Consider the following 25,051-nt stretch of genomic DNA (forward strand, 5'->3'; position numbering starts at 1 on the left):
AGAGCACTGACTCACGAAACCCCTACAAGATTTGCTGTCTCCAGAAAATTTTTCTGGCAGCGGGAGGCGAGATAATGTCGGAACAGGGGTGGCAGTGGACAAGGTAGCTGCAGCCACGCTAGCAGCCTGTACAGCAACTGCAGTAACATCCACAGCTGGGGTTGAGCTCTCGAGAGCCGCCAACCTACCCTCCAGCTGCTGGATATACCGCAAAGTTTGCTGAATGTCCGCCATTTACTAGCCAGACCCTGGCGCTAGTATTATGTTACGGCTAGCGGAACGCACCGAATAAATAGAGATGTTTTTATTGATATTGGCGCATTCGCAGCCCGGGGTCCACCGTGCAGGAGTACCTGCTGCTAGCAACGGCGGCACGATATGGCGGTATGGACTAACTCAGTTACTTCACCGAGTAGTCGTGAAAGAAAAGCACTGTGCCCTGTTAGGCTTCACTGAGGCACAGGCTAACAGCCCACACAGAGAGCAGTCAGTGGTCACGCATGCACACAAAACTCCTCGCCGGAGGTGCCAGCATTCTAGGGGCTTATTTCAGCCGGGTCCCTGAACACATTCAAACACAAACTCCTCGCCAGAGGTGCCAGCATTCTAGGGGCTTATTTCAGCCGGGTCCCTGAACACATACTCTCGTGACCACACTAGCGCAAAGCACTTAACAAAGAACAATACTAGCGCATAGCCGCGCGGTCATGCGAACCTTAAATAGCTGCAGCATGTACAGGACCTTCCTAGAAGGACCAATGAGAAGCTACACCAGAGCGTGAGCACCTACAGGACCTTCCTGAAGGAGCCAATGACCTTAGCTGCAGTATCAGATCATGTGACCCTCGATCTCCACTGAGAGATCTTACTCTGGGCATGCTCAGAATGAGCAAAGCAGGACTTAGACCCAGAAGCGTCTGTTCGCCGCTGCCCAGCACCGACTTCAATGGCAGAAGCAGGAAAGGCAGCAGTAACTCTTAGCACAGTCAGACTGAGCGAGACGCTGGGACCGACGTCTCCGCTGAGCAGGCTCCGCTGCCGCAGGAGAAGAATGGGAGACAGCAGCGGAGATGGACCGAGATTCCCCCTGTGCAGAGGAGGGAACTCGACCCCTAACACTCACAGTCTCATATATCCGTTGTCTCCCCTTTATAATTGTCACCTAACCTAAGCATTGTTGGAGTCACCGTGACTGAACCATCCTCCGAGATACTAGGCCCTGCATCTCACAAGGCGGTGCGTCATATACATACAGCATGTGTGTGTAACTTGCAATCTGTGCATGTAGGAGCCGCATTTATAAACAGTGCAGAATAGATTTTATAGGTGTAAACATGTCAGCAATTGCCCAATGAACCAGCAAAATGCTGCTCATTCATCAGATCATTGTTCTCAGCAGCATCTCACTTGATGTAAACTGTAGAAGTGCTGCTGATCACATGATACTGTTTGGGGACAGATTTTCCTTGTGGGAGGTGCTAGATATTGCAGGGGGAACAGCTGGGACATGTAGTTCCACTGGGAGCAGATTTTAAAGTTACGGTTGCTGAAGTATGTCACTGGACCCCTAAACATTTCCCTCGTGTCCACAACAATTGTCAGTAGTGGGAGGTGGCACTTATGGAGATGGTATAAGACCCGCAGGGGCGCACTTTTAGAGGTGGTGTCTGGGTGCAGGTGTTGCAGCGCCTGTGATGTTCCTGCAATCTTAGGCAGCCAGGCATATGTGAGAGCTTGTTAACGTAACATTTTACTGAAGCAGAAAACATGGTACAGTCTCTCATTTAAAGGTAAGGTGCCGGTAGTTCATATCATAGGTTACACTGCATATTGTGGGTACGAAGGAAGGTTCTCCTTAAAAAATAAGCAAGTATAGAGCCTCTCAGGGCAGCTGGAGCACATATTTTTCCGCTAGTAGAGTTAATATTCTGCAAAGTCCAGGAAATGCTACACTGATGGAGGAACCTTCACGGGTGGGCTCCTGTGGTGACACACTAGTGGTGTGTAAGTTCTCATGGTTTTGGCCGTACCGTTTCATATTGCAGGGAGTAGGTCGGACAAAGTTTGGGTTGTGGAAGACACGTGGAACTGATTCTTGCCAAAAACACATAGGAAAAATCAGTATGCAGGAAAACACTTGTTGAACTTCAACTTTCCTAAATGTTTGAAGCTTCCCTCTTTTGTGGAAGCGACTGTGTGGAGAATGATGTCTCCTCAGTGTGGACTGGAAGGATTCAGGGAGCAGTGCTGCTTCCTTCCTCTGCCTTGACTAGACAGGACTAGACTGGTTTGTAGCAGCTCACAGGAAGTGTGTGCTCTGAGCTAGGAGGCTCCTTCCAGCCCTTTCTATGGTAGCTTGTTGTGAGGACATTAATCACCTAACTTTCATATGCATACACTGACCAGTAGATGCCAGCAAAGCATAATGCACATTTATTTATCCTCAGTGTACGCACAATGCAGTGTATACATCGCCTAACTCCCAGAGCCCAAAGTAGTAGTAGTTCAAATTCCATATTCAGAGAGGAAGAGAACTAGAACTCTAGTGTCACCTATTGGAAGTAGCAAACCTAAAAGTCAATATTGACCTTTTATCAAGCCTTGCCAATTGACTTAGGATAGAGGCCAAACCAGAATCTCAATTTGCAGACACCTGTTTCAGGTACTGCCCCTCATCAATGTGAGATATGGTAAACTGGAACAAATCTACCTCGTCCGCCACACAACTGTTTCATTCAGTAGCAGTAGAACGGGTACAGGTTCTTCTCACAAAATTAGAATATCATCGAAAAAGTTATTTCATTTCAGTTCTTCAATACAAAAAGTGAATCTCATATATTATATAGAGTCATTACACACAGAGTGATCTATTTCAAGTGTTTATTTCTATTAATGTTGATGATTATGGCTTACAGCCAATGAAAAACTAAAAGTCATTATCTCAGTAAATTAGAATACTTTATACCACCAGCTTGAAAAATGATTTTAAAATCCAAAATGTTGGCCTTCTGAAATGTATGCTCAGTAAATGCACTCAATACTTGGTCAAGGCTCCTTTTGCATCGATTACTGCATCAATGCGGCGTGGCATGGAGGCGATCAGCCTGTGGCACTGCTGAGGTGTTATGGAAGCCCAGGTTGCTTTGGTGTCTGGTGTCTCTCATCTTCCTCTTTACAATACCCCATAGATTCTCTATTGGATGAAGGTCAGGCGAGTTTGCTGGCCAATTAAGCACAGTGATAGTGTTGTTTGTAAACCAGGTATTGGTACTTTTGGCAGTGTGGACAGGTGCCATGTCCTGCTGGAGAATGAAATTTCCATCTCCAAAAAGCTTGTCGGCAGAGGGAAGCATGAAGTCCTCTAAAATTTCCAGGTAGCCGGCTGCGCTGACTTTGGTCTTGATAAAATGCAGTGGACCTACACCAGTAGATGACATGGCTCCCCAAACCATCACTGATTGTGGAAAAGGGGAGACACGAGAGGTGGATTGTAACATTTGCTTTCGTTGTTCGGACCAGCCGAAGTGTAAGGATCGGGTGTTCATGTAAAGCTGCATGAACCGGTTAACAGCCTAAATATGTAACAGTACAGACACAGAGGGATAATTAAATCCATAAAGTGTATGAGAACATGATGCGAGGAACCTGATTATGGTTTAAGTTTTTTGAATGGGCAACACAGGGATCGTTAGGTTAATGCATTGAGGCGGTAGGCCAGTCTGAACAAATGCGTTTTTAGGGCATGCTTAAAACTGTGGGGATTGGGGATTAATCATATTAACCTGGGTTGTGCACGAATAGGGTGGTAGGCTGAGACCAGGGAGGAGATGTAGGGTGGTGCTGAGTAGGGTTGAGCGAAACGGGTCGGCAATTTTCAGAAGTCGCCGACTTTTGGCAAAGTCGGGTTTCATGAAACCCGACCCGACCCCTGTGTGGGGTCGGCCATGAAGTCGGCGATTTTCTGAATCTGGAATCGGAATTCCGATACCGATTCCCGATATGTTTAAGATATCGGGAATTGGTATCGGAATTCAGATTTAAGTGTAAAATAAAGAATTAAAATAAAAAATATCGCTATACTTACCCTCTGACGGGCCCTGGTACTAACCGGGAACCTTCCTTCCTTAGAATCAGCCTTCCAGAACCTTGCGGTGACGTCGCGGTGACGTCGCGGCTTGTGATTGGTCGCGCGGCCGCCCATGTGACAGCTCGCGCGACCAATCACAAGCCGCGACGTCACCGTGACGTCACCGAAGGTCCTGGAAGGGCTGATTCTTAGGAAGGAAGGCTGCCGGAACGAAGCCGAGGGTGAGTATATTCCTATTAGGTATATACTCACCCTCGGACACGCCCTGCTTCTTTCCGGCAGCCTTCCTTCCTAAGAATCAGCCCTTCCAGGACCTTCGGTGACGTCACGGTGACGTCGCGGCTTGTGATTGGTCGCGCGAGCGGTCACATGGGCGGCCGCGTGACCAATCACAAGCCGCGACGTCACCGCGACGTCAGAGGGTAAGTATAGCGATATTTTTTATTTTAATTCTTTATTTTACACTTAAATATGGATCCCAGGGCCTGAAGGAGAGTTTCCGCTCCTTCAGACCCTGGGAACCATTGGAAACCCAATGCACTGCATTGGGTTTCGAGTTTCGGCCGACCCCGACCCCGACTTTTTTATAGGATCGGCCGATTTCACTCGACCCGACTTTTGAAAAAGTCGGGTTTCGTGAAACCCGACCCGATCCTATAAAAGTAAAGGTCGCTCAACCCTAGTGCTGAGCCATGGAGTGCTTTGTGAATGAGGGTAATATATTTGTACTGGATTCTGGAGTGGATGGGTAACCAATGCAATGACTGGCACAAAGTAGAGGCATCGGAATGATGGTTGGTGGTTAATATGATCCTGGCTGCAGCATTCAGGACAGATTGGAGTGGGGAGAGTTTGATAAGAGGGAGGCCGATTAGTAGAGAGTTACAATAGTCCATATGAGAGTGAATAAGAGAAACATTAAGAGTTTTTGCAGAGTCGAAAGTAAGAAAATTGTCGAAATGTTTTTGAGGTGCAGATAACAAGAGCGAGATAGTGATTGGATGTTGGGGGTGAATGAAAGCTCGGAATCAAGTATGACCCCAAGGCAGTGGGCATGTTGCTTGGGAGTAATGGTGGAACCACACACAGAGATGGCAATGTCAGGCAAAGGTAGGTTAGTAGAGGGAGAAAACACAAGGAGTTCCGTTTTTGACAGGTTCAGTTTCAGATAAAGGGAGGACATGATGTTAGAGACAGTGGTTAGACAATCATTGGTGTTTTCTAAAAAGGCAGGCGTGATATCAGGAGCAGAAGTGTATAATTGGGTGTCATCAGCATGGGATGGTACTGGAACCCAAATCTACTGATTGTTTGTCCAACAGGGGCGCTATACAAAGAGAAGAGGAGGGGGCCTAGGACTGATCCTTGAGGAACCCCAACAGTAAGGGGAAGATGAAAGGAGGAGGAACCAGCAAAAGATACAGTGAAAGAGCCATCAGAGAGATAGGAGGAGAACCAGGAGAGAACAGTGTCCTTGAGGCCGATGGGGCGGAGCATAGTGAGGAGGAGCTGATGGTCCACAGTGTCGAAAGCTGCGGAGAGATCCAAGAGAATTAGCATGGAGTAGTGACCATTGGATTTGTAGCCCATGTCCTGGATACGTCTTTGTGTGGTGGCTCTTGAAGCAATGACTCCGGCAGCAGTCCACTCCTTGTGAATCTCCCTCACATTTTTGAATTGCCTTTTCTTAACAATCCTTTCAAGGCTGCTGTTATCCTGGTTGCTTGTGCACCTTTTTCTACCACACTTTTTCTTTCCACTCAACTTTCCATTAATATGCTTGGATACAGCACTCTGTGAACAACCAGCTTCTTTAGCAATCAACTTTTGTGGCTTACCCTCCTTGGAGTGTGTCAATGACTGCCTTCTGGACATCTGTCAAGTCAGCAGTCTTCACCGTGATTGTGGAGACTACGGAAACAGACTAAGGGACCTTTTTAAATGCTTAGGAAGCCTTTGCAGGTGTTTTTGTTAATTATTCTAATTTACTGAGATAATGATTTTTGGGTTTTCATTGGCTGTAAGCCACAATCATCAACATTTACAGAAATAGACACATGAAAGAGATCACTCTGTTTGCAATGTCTATATATATTATATGAGTTTCACTTTTTGTATTGAAAAACTGAGAAAAAAAACTTTTTGATGATATTCTAATTTTGTGATAAGCACCTGTACTTTGATACCACAGATTGTCTTTTAGCGATTGTTCTGTCCCCATCATTCTTCATCAGCCCATGTAAAGAGGCCGGGAAACAAACTCCAAACAACTTCAATATTGTCCATCGTGCTCATTTAATGGTCTTAACCATGCGCATGTAAATGCACCTACAATGTTTGAGTGTGATGCTGCACTGAGTCTGCATTTAGGATTCTACATTAAACTTTTGTCCAGGGCTCCACTTTGTCTACAACCAGCCATGGATAGAGTTAGTGTTATTTACACCATCTCACAGATTTGATTCGTAAAAATGCAAAGTTAAGCAATATTCTAAATAGTCTTAATTAAAATGTTCCAGCTTTATCATCAAAATATGTCAAATTCAATATATCCATTACAAAGGTATCATTATTCTTGTAGTTTGAGGAAGGAGGATTAAAAAAAAAGAATTCTATCATACAGAAAGGTTCACATGGACCCTGCTTCATTTTGCTCCCATAGACAAATGAAACATACTGTATATCTTGATGAGGAGGTTGGGAAGATTTTATCAGATTTCTGGGGTTGACACAAGAGGATGAATTGAAGAAACATCTGATAACTTTAGTTCTTTCTAGCCATCAATCACAAGATCTACTCGATCTGCAAGACCTAAGAGCAGAGACAAATGCTATACATGATGGAGTATGGAAGTATATTCAAGATATATCCTAGTACTGGATAAATATGGACTTAAGAGGGAATGAGGAAAGGAAGTTGGGTGGGTAAGGAGATGGGAGAAATGAGATGCGATATATAGAAGTGTATTATGAATGTTTATGGAAAGAAAGTTAGTTTGTGATCTGATAAAAAAAAAAATATATATATATATATATATATATATATATATATATATATATATATATATATATATATAGTATTTATTTAAAAAAATCTATTACTGGTAAATAGTACTTACAAGCACATTTCATTCCCTGGTGGACCAGCCCATAAAGAAGGGAACCGCAGTGATCACAGAAAGTTGGACTGCTGTAGCTGTGAACTTTGAACTTGTGTCTGCTACGAGGATCCTGTAAGTAAAGCAGATGCCATAATATAAGATCATATTACCGTAGTACTGTCTTACCAAAGATGATATCATCATTATCAAGCCATTAGTCAAATTGAAGGCAACGTCATCAAACTACCAATCGGTAAGCTACAGCATCATTCGAACCTATTGTACACCCTAAATGTACACATACAACTGGCCCATAAAAGCACCTCAAACTAGAAAGGTGAAAGTCAAGTCAGCCTGTGGATAAACTATTTGTAACATGAAGATCAAATAAGAAAATGATGCGCTGAAGCCAATCCTCACCCTAAGGCCGGGGTCACACTTGCGAGTGTGATGCGAGAAACTCGCGCGAGTCTCTCGCATCATTACCCGGAGCTGCCTCCAGCACTCGATACCGGAGTGTGCGGCTACATGTATTTCTATGCAGCTGAACGCTCTGGTCCTGAGTCCCGGAGGCAGTGCCGGGTATTGATGCGAGACACTTGCTCGAGTTTCTCACATCACACTCGCAAGTGTGACCCCGGCCTAAGGGTACCGTCACACAGTGCCATTTTCATCGCTACGACGGCACAATTCGTGACGTTGCAGCGTCGTATAAGTATCGCTCCAGCGTCGTATACTGCGGTCACACGTTGCAATACACGGCGCTGGAGCGATAATTTCATGACGTATTTGCGATGTAGAAGCCGTTGGTTACTGTGCGCACATCGTATACAACCTGTGTCACACAATGCAATCATGCCGCCACAGCGGGACACTAGACGACGAAAGAAAGTTTCAAACGATCTGCTACGACGTACGATTCTCAGCGGGGATCCGGATCGCAGTAGCGTGTCAGACACAGCGATATCGTAAATGCATCGCTGGAACGTCACGAATCGTGCCGTCGTAGCGATCAAAATTGCACTGTGTGACGGTACCCTAAGGTCTCCTTCACACGTACTGGTGATTTCTGTACAGGAAAAAACAGTACTGGCGAGATCCATGGTCTGTATCCATGTGCCATCTGCATGTACATATGTGACATCCGTGTGACATCCTTGTATCCGTTTGCAGTCCGAGTGTCACATCCATGTGGCATCTGTGTGCCATTTGAGTGTCCTTGTGACATTTAGTGGTGCCTAGGAAAAGCAGGAGAATTTGCGCTGAATGATCCCAGGAGCCGGCTGGTGAAGGCAGCTCAGTCTCATTATTGTCCCTGGTCTACCTGAGATTAGTGCGACCAGGCAACAATGATGGGAGTCATGTTTGGCACCATCTGTGTACATTCTGTGTAAAATTAAGAATTAAATATAAAAAATGACTTGGGTTCCTGTGTAATTTTCAGCAGGGGGAAAGCCCACTGTTAAGGGACAATATCCCAAAAGGTTCCCAGGCAATTAATGACAGCTCAAAGCTGTTTTCTGAGCCTTAAAGGGAACCTGTCACCACGTTTTTGGAAGATGGGATAAAAATAGCGTTAAATAGGGGCAGAGGTGGGCATTACATTAGTGTGTTTGTTATGCGTTTATTACCCACCTAAGTTGCCGAAATACCTTTGCAAAGTCTCCGTTTTCGCCTGTCAATCAGGCTGGTCTGGTCAAAAGGGCGTTGTCTTCCCCCAGATTTTGCGTAGTTTTCCGTTGGTGGCGTAGTGGTGTGCGCATGCCCAAGGTCCCGAATCCTCTGCCAGGGGATTTAAAAGAGCGCGCTGTTCGTTTTCATTGGTGATCGGTGGGCGCGGCCATCTTCCTTTGGCCGCGCGTGCGCAGAAGCGGCGCTCTGCTGGCCGCGGCTTCAGGAAAATGGCCGCCGCGATATCCATCTGCGCACGCGCGGCATCCCGCGGCCATTTTCCTGAAGCCGCGGCCAGCAGAGCGCCGCTCCTGCGCACGCGCGGCCAAAGGAAGATGGCCGCGCCCACCGATCACCAATGAAAACGAACAGCGCGCTCTTTTAAATCCCCTGGCAGAGGATTCAGGACCTTGGGCATGCGCACACCACTACGCCACCAACGGAAAACTACGCAAAATCTGGGGGAAGACAACGCCCTTTTGACCAGACCAGCCTGATTGACAGGCAAAAACGGAGACTTTGCAAAGGTATTTCGGCAACTTAGGTGGGTAATAAACGCATAACAAACACACTAATGTAATGCCCACCTCTGCCCCTATTTAACGCTATTTTTATCCCATCTTCCAAAAACGTGGTGACAGGTTCCCTTTAACTTGTGAATTTATGGGGGAGCCCAGAAAATAAATGATCTTGAGTCCCAGTATAAGTTGAAACCAGCAGAGGCTAAACAGACAGCAGTGGGTTGATAGTAATAGCCTTGGAAGAGGTCTGAGATATTGCCCCCCCCAGGCTACCAACATCATCCCTCAGCTGCCCCAGAAGAACAGTTGGATCCTGGGATCAAAGTGAACTATACAGCTTTTTCCCAGGCACCGGTACGTGTCCCGGATGTCATCCCTGTGTCATCAGTGTGCATGTATGTGACAAGCATTTTGTCCATGCTGATAAAAAAAATGACATATTTGCCGGTTTTTCACATGGACACACAGTCTGTGTGAAAAACCTGATATGTGTGCACCAGCATTGAATCAATGGGTTTGTGTATGTCAGTATTTGAGGTCCTTAAAAACGGACTGCATACGGACATAAAAAATGGACGTGTGAAGGGGGCCAAAGGCTAATTTCACACTTCTGCTTTTTATATTCCAACTATGGGAGAGAGAATCCACTCCAGTCTCATGGGCAGGCAGCAGACCCATGGCTAGTACGTGCATCACAGTATATGAAAGTATGATAAAAGCCTAAGCACGGTTTTATTGATTATCTTTTCTCTAAATAAAAATAAACAGGACATTGTACTGTAAAAAAAATAATGAAAAGGTTATTAAGGCAAGCTAGAACATATCATATGCAGGGATCAATAAACTAAAACTATGTAAAGTCCTTAGAATTGAATTATTTATGAGGTCACACTCATCAGAATTTTCAGACACAGCCTTCATTAATTACATTAAATTAAACACCGAGTTCCTAGACTTTGCACACATTTTCCAGTTTTAAACATCCTTTCAATTTATTGTTCCTTTTTTAAAGAGATATTTAAATTTGGACAAGAAACTTGAAAGATGGCTGTAGGATCATTACATACAGAGCAAGCGTCCAACACTAAGACATGTATAATGTGTTACCAGTTTTGTTAATTCTGCTGCGCCCAAATGTCAGCATGATTGGACTTTTCTGAAGAGCAACCATTTATAAATCATTGGATATTGTCGTTGATCTCCTCTTGTACAATCTAAAATAATGGAATATTTTATGTACATTGCATCTTATTTCAGCCCTCTGTCAAGACTCCTGCTTACTAACTTCTAACTGAGTATTACTTAATATTATGTCTCTTTCATAAAGCTGGAAGATGAAAATCTCCCTCAACCAAAAGAATTTAAACGCTCATCTAATTATTGTCAAATCTTCTTGCTCAACCCAAGCCTATGTACTGAAATTTTGTTGACTGGAGAGCCTTATTGGAACATGGTGGTGGTAGCGTGATTGTGTAAGAATGTTATCCTGCTTCATGTCCAGAGTGGTCAGTCAAAATTTGCTATTTACCGGATAGCCGGTAAATCTCCTTACATTGGCATGTCAGGCATGTCCACATTGAGAGACATTATCCCGTAGATCACTATCTACCCAAAAATTCTGAAGGAGAATGTCTGATTATTAGTCAGTGTCCTGAAGCTCAGGAGCTGTTGGGTTGTGTAGCAAGACAAAGTACAAGAAAAAAAAACCTTGTCTAGTTGTGCTGAAAAGTTTACATACCCCATCAAAATTTTTACTTTCTTGGCCTTTTATAGAGAATACTAGACTGATTGACTTGACTTTTAAAGGCGAACTCAGCGAGAGGTTAGAATGAGGACCAGTCCTCCTGCTGAGCTGCAAAAAAGCACCTTAAAATTTGTTCCAGACTGATTTATCATCTCTGTCTGACCATTGGTTTCATGTTAATAGGAAGAGGAAAATCACAAGTCAGTCTCCAGTTTACTACAAAATGTTCTCCAGAATTTAGAGACAAATTGCGCTCCCCTATCAGACACAATGTTAGGAGTGATCACAGGCAACCTTACAATATGAGAAATAAACAACATGGAAAGTGTAATCCTAACAAACGAACAAAATGAGCTTGTTTGCTGAATCGGTCAACTACCACCCAAATAACAGTTTTCCCACCAGACAGAGGCAGATCTGTGATGAAATACATGGAGAGATGAGTCCACGGTCTTTCTGGAATCAGCAATGGAGTCAATTCGCCAACTGGCTGGTTATGACATACTTTAACGCTTGTGTAAACTTCAAAAGTGGACACAAAATCTTTAATATCATTAAGCATGGATGGCTGTCTAGCAATAGCATTCCATGTAGCTGTGACCCCAAGATGACCACGCAAGTTCAAGGCAGAATCATGAAACTTTTGTAAAAGATGCAATCTTAGATACACATTCACAAATAATTTGGACCCTGGAGTAATGGAGGGAGCCATCCACTGGACTTTATGGATCTCCACTTCCAACTTTGAGGACACCATGGAAATCACTATGCTCTGAGGAAGAATGGAAGATGGAGGTTATGTAGGAGAAACTGAATCAAGGGAGATAATTTGTCAGCTTTCACATTCTTGGACCCTGGCATGAATGTGATAGAGAAATTAAACCTAGAGAAAAACAGGGATCATCTGACCTGTCTGGGGGTTAATTGTTTAGCTGATTCAATGTGAATTAGATTCCTATGTTCAGTGACCACAGTGACTTGATGAACTGCCCCTTTATGAACTGCCCCAGACCTCTGAAGCATCCACCTGCACAATGAAAGGCTCTTGGAGATCGGGCTGAATGAGAAAAGGAGCAAACATTAAACACTTTTAATCTTTCAAAAGCACTAATAGCATCTGGGGACAAAAACCTTGAGATCTGCCCCCTTACGATTAAGGTCAGTAAGAGGTTTAGCAACCTGAGAAAAATCCTTAAGGTGGACTGCACTTTCCCAGGGTCCATCTCAAACCATTCGGCTAACAAAATAAACCCCAGAAATGAAATTTCCTGAACTGAAAACACATTTTCTCTAATTTAGCAAGCAAAGAGTCGTGCCTAAACCTTTGTAAAACTACAAGGACATGTTTCTGGTGAGAGTCCAAATAAGGCGAGAAAATTTGAATATTATCCAGGTAAATGACAACAAATCTTTCAATGCAATTAGAAAAAATACCATTCATAAAATTTTGAATTACAGCAGGTGCACTGGGTATCCCAAATATGCCCTCAGATGTTAAAAACACCATTTTCCACTTATCATTCTTCCAGATGCGGAACAAATTGTAAGGTCCCTTAAGGTCAAGTTTAGAAAACCATTTAGCCTCCATTAGCTAATTATATACTACTAGATTGTGGCCCGATTCTAATGCATCGGGTATTCTAGAATATGCATGTCCCCGTAGTATATGGACAATGATGATTCCGACTGTGCCCGTCGCTGATTGGTCGAGGCAACCTTTTTGACATCATCATCGCCATGGCAACCATTATGACATCCACGTCGATACTGTGCCCATCGCTGATTGGTCGAGGCCTAGCGGCCTTGACCAATCAGAGACGTGGGATTTCCATTATGACATCATCGTCGCCATGCTATGCCCGTCGCTGATTGGTCGAGGCCCAGGCGGCCCTCTAGACTGTGGCCCGATTCTAAAGCATCGGGTATTCTAGAATATGCATGTCCCCGTAGTATATGGACAATGATGATTCCAGAATTCGCGGCAGACTGTGCCCGTCGCTGATTGGTCGAGGCAACCTTTATGACATCATCGTCGCCATGGCAACCATTATGACATCTACGTCGATTCTGTGCCCGTCGCTGATTGGTCGAGGCCTGGCGGCCTCGACCAATCAGAGATGCGGGATTTCCATTATGACATCATCGTCGCCATGCTGTGCCCGTCTCTGATTGGTCGAGGCCTGGCGGCCACGACCAATCAGAGACGCGGGATTTCCAGGACAGACAGACAGAAAGACAGACAGACAGACAGACAGACGGAAAAACCCTTAGACAATTATATATATAGATGAATGATAACACCAAAACTGTTTCTCCACTCATGGTTAGTGGTTGGGCGAAGCCATTTATTGTCAAACTACTGTGTTTTCTCTTTTTAAATCATAACAACCCAAAACTTCCAAATGACCCCGATGAAAAATTCACATACCCTGATGATTTTGGCCTGATAACATGTACAGAAGTTCCCAGGAATTTACAGGAATTGGAGGTTTTTTGGCAAGAAGAGTTGGCAGCTTTACCATCTGAGAAAATAAAGAACCTCATCTACAACTACCACAAAAGACTTCAAGCTGTCATTGATGTTAGAGAGGGCAACACACGGTATTAAGGCATGGGGTATGTGAACTTTTGATGAAGGTCATTTGGATGTTTTGGGTTATCATTATGATTTAAAAAGAGAAAACACAGTAGTTTGACAGTAAATGGCTTCACCCAACCACTAACCATGAGTGGAGAAAAAGTTTTGGTGTTATCATTCATATTATCTTGAAAAAGGCCAAGAGAGCAAAAATTCTGCTGGGGTATGTAAAGTTTTGAGCACAACTGTATGTCTTAGTTGTCTGAAAAATGTTCTGCCACACCGATTGCATTTGGGCTCAAAAATCATCAAGTTCTGCTGCTGGCAGCTTCCTGTGCTATTGCTAACCAATGACATCCAAGATGTGCTTGATGGAAGATAAGTCCGGAGATGCTACAGACAATGGCAGTATGTTTAGGACATGTAGCATGCTTACAGTAGCACAATAAACATGCAGCCTGGCATTGTTGTATTGAAAAATGGCTTCTGGAACACTTTGGAGAAATGGTTGTAACATCGGTTCCATTACCAAAGCAATGTATGGCCAAGCTGTAACTAGAATGAAGAATAGTTGGTGTACAGTATACCAACCCACAACATAATCTAGGGAGTTGGACCAGTGTAATATACAAACGTTACAGGCATATTTCATATTAATAAAATATTTTTTGTAATGTCATGACGTTATTTGAAATATGATATATTTATTCTTATTCTTGTGATTTTAAAAATTAATTAGAAGAGGTGTGTTTGTCATGATATTTGCTTTTAAAAAGTTTGTACTTTGTGAGTTCACATTATACCATTATTAAGAACTAATTTGAAAGACGTAGGTCTCTCGTTCCCCACTCTGATGTTTGTGTGATTGGAGCTTTACTGTATATAGGGCCCATCATACAGTGGGTACGGAAAGTATTCAGACTCCTTTAAATTTTTCACTTTTTATTTCATTGCAGCCATTTGGTAAATTCAAAAAGTTCATTTTTTCACATTAATGTACACTCTGCACCCCATCTTGGCTGAAAAAACAGAAATGTAGACATTTTTGCAAATTTATTAAAAAATAAAAACCGAAATATCACATGAACATAAGTATTCAGACCCTTTGCTCACACACTCATATTTAAGTCACACGCTGTCCATTTCCTTGTGATCCTCCTTGAGATGGTTCTACTCCTTCATTGCAGTCCAGCTGTGTTTATTTAAACTGATAGGACTTGATTTGGAAAGGCGCACACATGTCTATATAAGACCTCACAGCTCACAGTGCATGTCAGACCTAATGAGAAACATGAGGTCAAAAGCACTGGCCAAGGAGCTCCGAGACAGAATTGTGGCAAGGCACTGATCTGGCCAAGGTTACAGCAGAAATTTTGTGGTATTCAAGGTTCCTAAGAGTACAGTGTCCTCCATAATCATTAAGTGGAAGCAGTTAGGGACAACCAGAAGTCTTCCTAGACCTGGGGCAATATATGGAACCCATCTTATACTGGAGCATTAAATGGGGCCCATTATATACTATGGGGACCATTATACCCATTATATACTAGAATATTATATTGCGCCAATTATGTATGGAGCATTATATGGGGCCCAGCATATACTGGAGCATTATATGGGGCCCATTATGTATGGAGCATTCTAAGGGTCCCAGCACATACCGGAGCATTATATGAGGCCCATTATGTTTGGAGCATTATTTGGCCAAATTCTATGCTAAGCATCTCATTTTTTCCTAATATTCAAAAGCCGTATTGCTATTCATATTTCATATATTTCACATTGACATGCTTTAGCATGATAGAGTGCAACTTTTTTTGTATATTATATTATATAGTGTCTCCCTATGGGGGTGCATTATACTATAGAGTCTGCCTTGGGGTGGTGCATTACACTACAGAGTTTGCCTATGGGGATGCATTATACTAGGGCAGCATGGTGGCTCAGTGGTTAGCACTGCAGCCTTGCAGTGATGGAGTCCTGGGTTCAAATCCCACCAAGGACAACATCTGCAAAGAGTTTGTCTGTTCTCTCCGTATTTGCGTGGGTTTCCTCCCACATTTCAAAATCATACTGATAGGGAATTTAGATTGTGAGTGATGATAATGGCTGTAAAGCACTGCCGAATATGTTAGTGCTATATACAAATAAAGATTATTATTATACTATAGAATCTGCCTTGAGGGCTGCATTATACTATATAGAGTTTGCCTTTGGGGGGTGCATTATACAATAGAGTCTGCCTATGGGGGGGTGCATTATACTACAGATTCTGCCTATGGGGGTGAATTATACTGTATATAGTCTATGGGGAGTGCATTATACTATATAGAGTCTGCCTCGAGAGGGTGCATTATACTATAGAGTCTGCCTATTGGGGCGCATTATACTATATAGAGTCTGCCTATGGGGAGTGCATTATACTATAGAGTCTGCCTATGGGGAGTGCATCATACTATATAGAGTGTGCCTCTAGGGGGTGCATTATACTATAAAGTCTGCCTATGGGGAGTACATTATACTATATAGAGTCTGGGCCTATGGTTAGTACATTATACTATATGGAGACCTATGGGAAATGCATTATACAATATAGAGTCTGCCAATGGGGAGTGCATTATACTACATTGAGGACTATCTGTTGCATTATACTATATGGAGGCTATCTAGCGGGCCATCATACAGTGTGGAGATTATAGTGAGGGGGCATCATACAATGTTGGATCAAACAGTTTGCGGCTACTGAGGGGTCAGTACACTGTGTGGGAGGTACTATCCAATGAGGGGACATTATACTGTGTATAGGGGAGCTGTACAGGGGGAGACTCGGGACATTATTAAATGAAAGTGGGCAAGTATTGTTATAGGGGATCTCAGATAATTTTGACTGTCAGAGGGGCACACAGAGAGCATTATTAATTTTTAGGGGGCAATATGTGGGCACTGTTTTCTAGGGCACTTGCACCCGGTGTCACTATACTCTAGAGGGTTGCTTTAGAATTTAGAAGGCTCAGAGAACCACACAGTAGGTGCGGTAATAGGGTCACATACGGCAGCAGTGGCTCAGTATTGGGGTATCAGGGGCAGTAATAGGGTCACATACGGCAGCAGTGGCTCAGTATTGGGGTATCAGGTGCAGAAATAGGGTCACATAGGGCAGCAGCGGCTCAGTATTGGGGTATCAGGTGCAGTAATAGGGACACATATGGCAGCAGCGGCTCAGTATTGGGGTATCAGGTGCAGTAATAAGGACACATACGGCAGCAGCAGCTCAGTATTGGGGTATCAAGTGCAGTAATAGGGACACATACGGCAGCAGCGGCTCAGTATTGGGGTATCAGGTGCAGTTATAGAGTCGCATAGGGCAGCAGCGGCTCAGTATTGGGGTATCAGGTGCAGTAATAGGGACACATACGGCAGCAGCGGCTCAGTATTGGGGTATCAGGTGCAGTAATAAGGACACATATGGCAGCAGCAGCTCAGTATTGGGGTATCAAGTGCAGTAATAGGGACACATACGGCAGCAGCTGCTCAGTATTGGGGTATCAGGTGCAGTTATAGAGTCGCATAGGGCAGCAGTGGCTCAGTATTGGGGTATCAGGTGCAGTAATAGGGACACATACGGCAGCAGCGGCTCAGTATTGGGGTATCAGGTGCAGTAATAAGGACACATACAGCAGCAGCGGCTCAGTATTGGGGTATCAGGGGCAGTAATAGGGTCACATACGGCAGCAGCGGCTCAGTATTGGGGTATCAGCGGCAGTAATAGGGTCACATACGGCAGCAGAGGCTCAGTATTGGGGTATCAGGGGCAGTAATAGGGTCACATACGGCAGCAGAGGCTCAGTATTGGGGTATCAGAGGCAGTAATGGGGTCACATACGGCAGCAGTGGCTCAGTAATGGGGTATCAGGTGCAGTAATAGGGACACATACAGCAGCAGAGGTTCAATATTGGGATATCAGAGGCAGTAATAGGGACACATACGGCAGCAGTGGCTCAGTATTGGGGTATCAGGTGCAGTAATAGGGACACATACAGCAGCAGAGGCTCAGTATTGGGGTATCAGAGGCAGTAATAGGGACACATACAGCAGCAGAGGCTCAGTATTGGGGTATCAGGTGCAGTAATAGGGACACATACAGCAGCAGAGGCTCAGTATTGGGGTATCAGAGGCAGTAATAGGGACACATATGGCAGCAGCGGCTCAGTATTGGGGTATCAGAGGCAGTAACAGGGACACATACGGCAGCAGAGGCTCAGTATTGGGGTATCAGAGGCAGTAATAGGGACACATACGGTAGCAGCGGCTCAGTATTGGGGTATCAGCAGGATGAGGAGTTTGTACAGGTTGGGAATAGATGGGGATAGTGCTTGAAATGTGAGAAGTAAAATGTGTCTTTGTTGTATTCTCTGCAGCTGAGTCCTGTCTGGAGAAGTTGTCATGTTGGTCTGGGCCAGATGGAAAAGACGGGAAAAGTGAACGATTCCATCACAAAGAATGTCAGCTGTAAGTCACCATCTGTAACTGTGCTGTGATCGCTTATATGTTCTGTAGGACTGGTATCTACCTCTGACCATATGGCGGTAATATCAGTATTGGTCATTGTATAGAGATTATTTTCAGTAACAACGCGGTCATCTGCTGAGGTTCTTCTACATACACTCTTGGGTGCGTCACCGAGTTGTAGCCAAGGTTACCTCGTTAGGGGCCACTCAAAAGTTTCGCCCCCCCAGAACCAAAACCCCTAGCTACGCCTCTGATATGAAGCCTTGGTCATATTGATGCATTGGTGATATAGTAGTAACATTCATCTGTAATTATCCTTCAGTTAGCCTTTATACAAACACCAGGCATTAAAGACTATGTAGGTGCAATCGATCAGTCTGGTGCCAGACAGACATTATTAGTAGCAGCATAACATTTAAAGGGAATTTTAGTCCAGAAGGTCGGCACTCCGTACTCAAGCTGTGGTGCATGTGGAAAGACAACAACATATAAAATAGAAGGTCCCAACACTCACATGTAAGTTCATCTTCTTTAATGAAAAAGCCTGGGATGGGCTAAAACATCTTGTGTCTGCATTTTCATTAAAGAGCATTAACTAACATTTGAGGGCTGGGACCTTCTATTTTCATATAACATTTAAATAAAATCTGGCACCAGTTGTCTGAGAGCAGCATGAGGTAGGAGCAAATACCATGAGTCCAATTATGTGTCATTTATTGGGCCGTTTGCTGCAGTTTTGATAAAATCTAGCAGCTCTAGCATTTCTCTAAATGTTGAGCTCTGTGTTTCCCCGTCCCCATCACTGATTGGCAGTTTTCTGTGAACACTGTGCATGGGCAGAAAGCTGCTAATCAGTGGTGGTGTCATGATTGGACTTCATGACACCAGGTTTACTAGTCCTATAGTGAAAATCTCCTAATGATGAAACTGTGATTTTATCAAAACTACAGCAAGCAGCCTAGTAAGTAACAGATCACTGGAATCAGGATTCCTGATTCTGCATGATGCTTTTCTCAGGCTTCGTAGCAAACACCTTGTGACAGAATCCTTTTAAAGGGAACCTGTCATCAGAAAAAGCATTATTAACCTGCAGCTATGGGTTTATCTGCAGGTTAATAGTGTTAATAACCTGCCCGTCGTTCGCATATAGCTGAACCCTGCAGGGACAAAATAAACTGTATTCGTCCCTGCAGCGTTCTGGTTTCAGTTGCGGGGGCAGCGGCAGTGGTGCGGATTCTGTCACTGCGCCCCCGGCCCTGACTGACACACCCTCTGCATTGGGGCTGGCTGTCAGTCAGGGCCAGGGGTGCGGTTACAGAGCAGTGACTGAACACACGCCATCGCCGCCCCTGTGACTGAAACTGAACACTGTAGGGGGGAATAAAATACATTTTCTCCCCTCAGCGTTCAGCTAAGTGCAAACGCAGGCAGGTTAGTAACGCTATTAACCTGCAGAATAACCCCAAATCTGCAGGTTAATAGCATTTTTTACTGGTTACAGGTTTCTTTTAAGAGACAAGTGCAATGAAATATGCAGCCAAGAGAAAGTTTAGAACATGATCCCATGTTTGCTGCATGGTTACTCACTGTTATTCCTTATCAGTGACACCAGGGTAATTGGGCTTGTTACAATTCATTGGCGATATCATTCATATTTATTTTCCTCTTCAGCAATCAAAAAGAGAACTTAAAGCCAATTTCTATAAATTACAGACTAACACTCCAGGAAATCAAATATCAACAGCAATCTCACTGACAGCGCCGACGTTCTGATTGCAAATGGCTTTCTGATGCTTTAATTGCTTGTGTGCATGGAAAGTAAGGAACGAGATGCAGGCGAGCCTGTAATAATGCCTCCTCTGTCTGTACATATGCATCGTCACACCGTAATCATCGTGATTAAAGGGTGGTCCACTCCAGATCCCTCACAGATCGACAATGAATATCCAACCACTGTGTTTCATTACGTTTCTTGGATATTCCCATCATTTGTCAGGGCTTTCTGATCTAACATGTCATGCAGCTGATATGCTTGTTATGTATTCTGGTCTGGTCCTTGGTACGGAAACATCTTGACTATGAGCAGACATCTGGCCTTCCCTGAAGATCACTGAGCTAGGAATAGTTTAATCAGGGCCAGAACACTGATCTTTCTGCATAGATGCAAAGTAGATTATTTTTTTTTTACTGTCAGGTACGCGAGTCACTAGGAGGTTGCAGATGGCTCTGTCACTCCCTCGTCACACATGATGCCGGAGGACATGGAAATGTGCAACTTCTGGTTTATGAGAGCACTGAAATGATTCCTAAATCTGCTCAAGGTTGGTTAGAGAGATGCAAGCAAAGGCAATGAGTAACGAGTATGAGAACACTAGGGGAATATTATTCATAGTGATCAGATATATTAGCTAGTCTGTACAGAAGAAGGCTAAGGTCACATGAGCGTAGACTCTCTCCTCCAAGAGAATCAGATCAATTATGGTTATGACACCCTGGTAGTTTCATCAGAGTGTCATATTAGTGTGGTCCGATTCTTTCAGATGAGCAAAGGTGAAGAGAACAAAATGTCTCCGTCTTCTCCAATCTGTGAGTCTGCAGAAATCGGACTACACTCAGATGTCATCCAAGATGATTTCCATGCACCCATAGACTTGAATGGATGATTGGCTTCCGATTTCGGAGTGAAACCGCAGCATACAGCATTTTTTTTCACAGACAGATATGGTCAGTGAGAGATATCGGTCATGAGCACTGACCTAATAAATAACATTGGTCGGATGGTATCCGATGAAAAATCACTACGGTGCACTATGCTAATGATGAGGAGGTCCAGGCTCTAAGGAAAATGTACGAGTGGGTGAATATTATCATCAAACATACTTATTTACCTGCTCTACGCCAGGCGGATCAGAGAGACCACCCTGATGGTCTGTGCCAGGACACCTTTGGATTGACGTGTCATTAGAAGCACATCTGATGGTCACTTGTTGCAGTTGTGATGCAGTGAGGGGAATGATATATGAGGGTTGTTATGTGTCCCTCAGGATGGGCATAGAGGCATGCTAAACCCTCTGGAGAGCATTGTAATTACAGTCGAGCCTGTGGCAAAATAAAAGAGAGAATGGATTTGGTCAAACTAACTGACCAAGTCAGATTTAGGAAAATCCAGCATTGGCGTTTATTTTTGGAGAGATCTGCAGGATGGTAGTGGGTCAAATCTCTCCCTCCACTCTCCTCTCCCTTTGTCTCGAGCCTCTGGATGACTCGGGGAAGTGTACAGTTTGGATATGTTGTGAGTGACTTATGATCTGTCTTGTATGTGTCGTAACAGCGTGTGTGAGGAAGGTCCAGAATTTGAACTAAAACAACGTTTTACACGATCGGCTTGCTAGAATATAAAAATGACATGTCTGAATCAGAATTTAAGAGTCCAATTTTTTGTATGTATTATGAGAATGAGTGGGATCCTATTGGTATACCTCAAAAATAAGGAATACAGTGCATCAGCGTTATTTAAAAAATATATATTAGATACAGCTTCAATTAATAAAACTGACCCTTTTAAAATCACCTGGATTACTACATTGATTATTATTAAAATGTGGTCTCATTAAAGGGAGTGTCCAATAGAGATGAACCGAACAATCCAGGGATGATCCAATTTCCTGAAATTCGCATGTCCTTGCAAATCCTATTTGAAAATTTTGTAATATGATTAGCAAGAATTGGACGAAAAAAATCAAGAAAAGATGAACATTGTCCTGTATTCGGCCAAAAATAAGGCATCCTGAGACCATTCATGTGTGGAGGCTTTTCATCCATGGACGAGGCTCACTCACAATTTTACCAAAGAACACTGTCAGCAATAAAGTATTGTATCTAATCGTCCTCAAAGAGCAACTTACTTCTCCCAACGATCCAGGAGCAATTTGCTGAAAAACACTGCTTTATCTAGCATGATGGAGACCATCACAAGGCAAAATTAATAAGTGGCTTGGTGAACAAAACATTGACATTTCCTGTCCAGTGCAAAAAAACCATCCAGATCTCCATCCCATTAAGAACTTTGGTCAATCCTCGAAAAGCAACAAACTAAAAAAAAACTTGTAATATAGCACCAATTAGGCAAGAATGGGCGGTCATCAGTAAGGATTTGGCTCAGAAGCTGATATCCATCTGCTGGGGCGAAGGGCAGAAGTCTTGAATAAATAGGGGTCAACTAAATATTGAGTCTTTACGTAATCTTAATGTGTTTTTCAATAAAAGTTTATAATCGTATGAAATATTTCTAATTGTTCTTCAGTAACAATAGAAACATCAGATTAAAAGATCAGAAAGGGATGAAGATTGTGAAAACCCAAACTTGTGTCAGTCTCTAAACTTTTGGCCGCATCTGTAGCTTCTGTGGACCACAGAGAACATAATGAGAGATTTAGTTCTCCGATGTACAGAAAAGGAATGTGACCCAAAATGGCGAGTACTTTTGATTACCACAAGCTATAGAAGAGACAGACATTTGCTCTTGTTTTCAGGAGTGCACGACATTATTGCTTCCATTGACATTAATTTACAGTCGCAGGCAAATCCTGTGTAAATCCTTTGTGTCTCACAGATTACGGTAAATTGAAAGGACAATGCATTCATTGCAGCCAACGTGTTCTCTATTCTTCTGCAGATGAATGATGCCCCAGCCTCACTTCCACTGACCTATATATATATTCTATCTTATGTCCTGTCCTTTTTCCAAACAATGAATCAGTGCTGACTGTTTCTGGAATTCTGAAAAAAATCAACCGTGTTACACATTTGTATTAAACCGGCACCAGTTTGGTATATTTGTGGAACAGCATAGGCAACAAGACTCATATATCAAGCTGGTGGTATCATTGAAGAGGTTATTCAGAACTTTATACATTTTTTACTGAGCTCCTACCAGCAAACAATCAGATACTTGCTAACTGCCTGTCTGGGATGTCCGGTGATAATCTGTGCCGGCACTATCCTGCCAGCAGCAGCTTCTCTTCCGCTCTGCTCTGTTGATGAGTAGGGTTGAGCGATACCGTCTGATCAGAGGCGTAGCTAGGGTTTTGGTCCGGGGGGGCGAAGCTTCTGAGTGGGCCCCTAACCAGGTAACCTTGATTACAACTCGATGACGCACCCTAATAGTGGAGGAGACCTCAGCAGATGACCGCGCTATTACTGAAGATAAATCTCTATATAACGACCAACATGGATATTACCGCCATATGGTCAGTGGTAAATACCAGCCCTTCAGAACATATAAGAGATCACAGCACAGTTACAGATGGTGACTTACCGTTGACGTTCTTTATGATGGAATCGTCACTTTTCCCGTCTTTTCCATCTGGCCCAGACCTACATGACAACTTCTTCCGGCAAGGACTCAGCTGCAGGGAAAACAACAAAGACACATTTCTCTTCTCACATTCCAGCCATCACCATCTATTCCCAACCTGCACAAACTCCTCATCCTGCTGATACCCCAACACTGAGCCGCTGCCGCCGTATGTGTCCCTATTACTGCACCTGATACCCCAATACTGAGCCGCTGCTGCCGTATGTGTCCCTATTATTGCACCTGATACCCCAATACTGAGCCGCTGCTGCCGTATGTGTCCTTATTACTGCACCTGATACCCCAATACTGAGCCGCTGCCGCCGTATGTGTCCCTATTACTGCACCTGATACCCCAATACTGAGCCGCTGCTGCCGTATGTGTCCTTATTACTGCACCTGATACCCCAATACTGAGCCGCTGCTGCCCTATGTGACCCTATTATTGCACCTACTCTGTGGTTCTCTGTACCCTCTAAAATCTAAAGCACCCCTCTATAATATAGTAATGCCAGGTGCAAGTGCCGTAGAAAACAGAGCCCACATTTTGCCCCCTAGAAAATAATAATGCCCTCTGTGTGCCCCTTTGATAGTCACAGTAACCTGAGTTCCCCTATTACAATAAGTGCCCACTTTACATTTAATAATGACCTGAGTCTCGCCCCCTGTACAGCTCACCTATACACAGTATAATGCCCCCTAACTGTATAGTACCACCCACACAGTATACTGACCCGTTAGTAGCCTTCAAACTGTTTGATGGCTCCAACACTGTAATCCCCACAATGTATGATGGCCCCATAGATAACTTCCATATAGTATAATGTGCCAGATAGTCCTCAATATAGCACAAGGCAGCACCCCTATAGGCAGACCCTGTAGTATAAGGCAGCACCCCCCAAAGGCAGATCCTGTAGAATAAGGCAGCACTCCCCCCATAGGCAGATCCTGTAGAATAAGGCAGCACTCCCCCCATAGGCAGATCCTGTAGAATAAGGCAGCCCTCCCCCCCGTAGGCAGATCCTGTAGAATAAGGCAGCACGCCCCCCTATAGGCAGATCGTGTGTATAAGGCAGCACTCCCTCCCCATAGGCAGATACAGCAGAATAAGGCAGCACTCCCCCCTATAGGCAGATACTGTAGAATAAGGCAGCACTCCCCCCCCCCATAGGCATATCCTGTATATAAGGCAGCACTCCCCCCCTATAGACAGATACTGTAGAATAAGGCTGCACTCCCCCCCCCCTATAAGCAAATCCTATATATAAGGCAGCACTCCCCCCCTATAGGCAGATCCTGTGTATAAGGCAGCACTCCCCCCTATAGGCAGATCCTGTGTATAAGGCAGCACTCCCCCCCTATAGGCAGATCCTGTGTATAAGGCAGCACTCCCCCCTATAGGCAGATCCTGTGTATAAGGCAGCACTCCCCCCTAAACGCAGATCCTGTAGAATAAGGCAGCACCCCCCCATAGGCAGATCCT

The 25,051-nt window shown here is 44.1% G+C and overlaps 1 protein-coding gene across 1 annotated transcript in view; it reads right to left on the reverse strand.

Annotated features, from left to right (window-relative positions):
- The window catches only part of PRKCG (protein kinase C gamma), a 708,823-nt gene that overhangs the window by 216,655 nt on the left and 467,117 nt on the right, over window positions 1-25,051 (reverse strand). Inside the window, exon 4 of the mRNA XM_077259484.1 lies at window positions 7,207-7,318. Coding sequence (XP_077115599.1) covers window positions 7,207-7,318 — 112 coding nt within the window. The remainder of the gene's footprint in view (window positions 1-7,206; window positions 7,319-25,051) is intronic.

The sequence above is a fragment of the Ranitomeya variabilis genome, chromosome 4, assembly GCF_051348905.1.
Source record: "Ranitomeya variabilis isolate aRanVar5 chromosome 4, aRanVar5.hap1, whole genome shotgun sequence".
In the NCBI taxonomy this organism is placed as follows: domain Eukaryota; kingdom Metazoa; phylum Chordata; class Amphibia; order Anura; family Dendrobatidae; genus Ranitomeya; species Ranitomeya variabilis.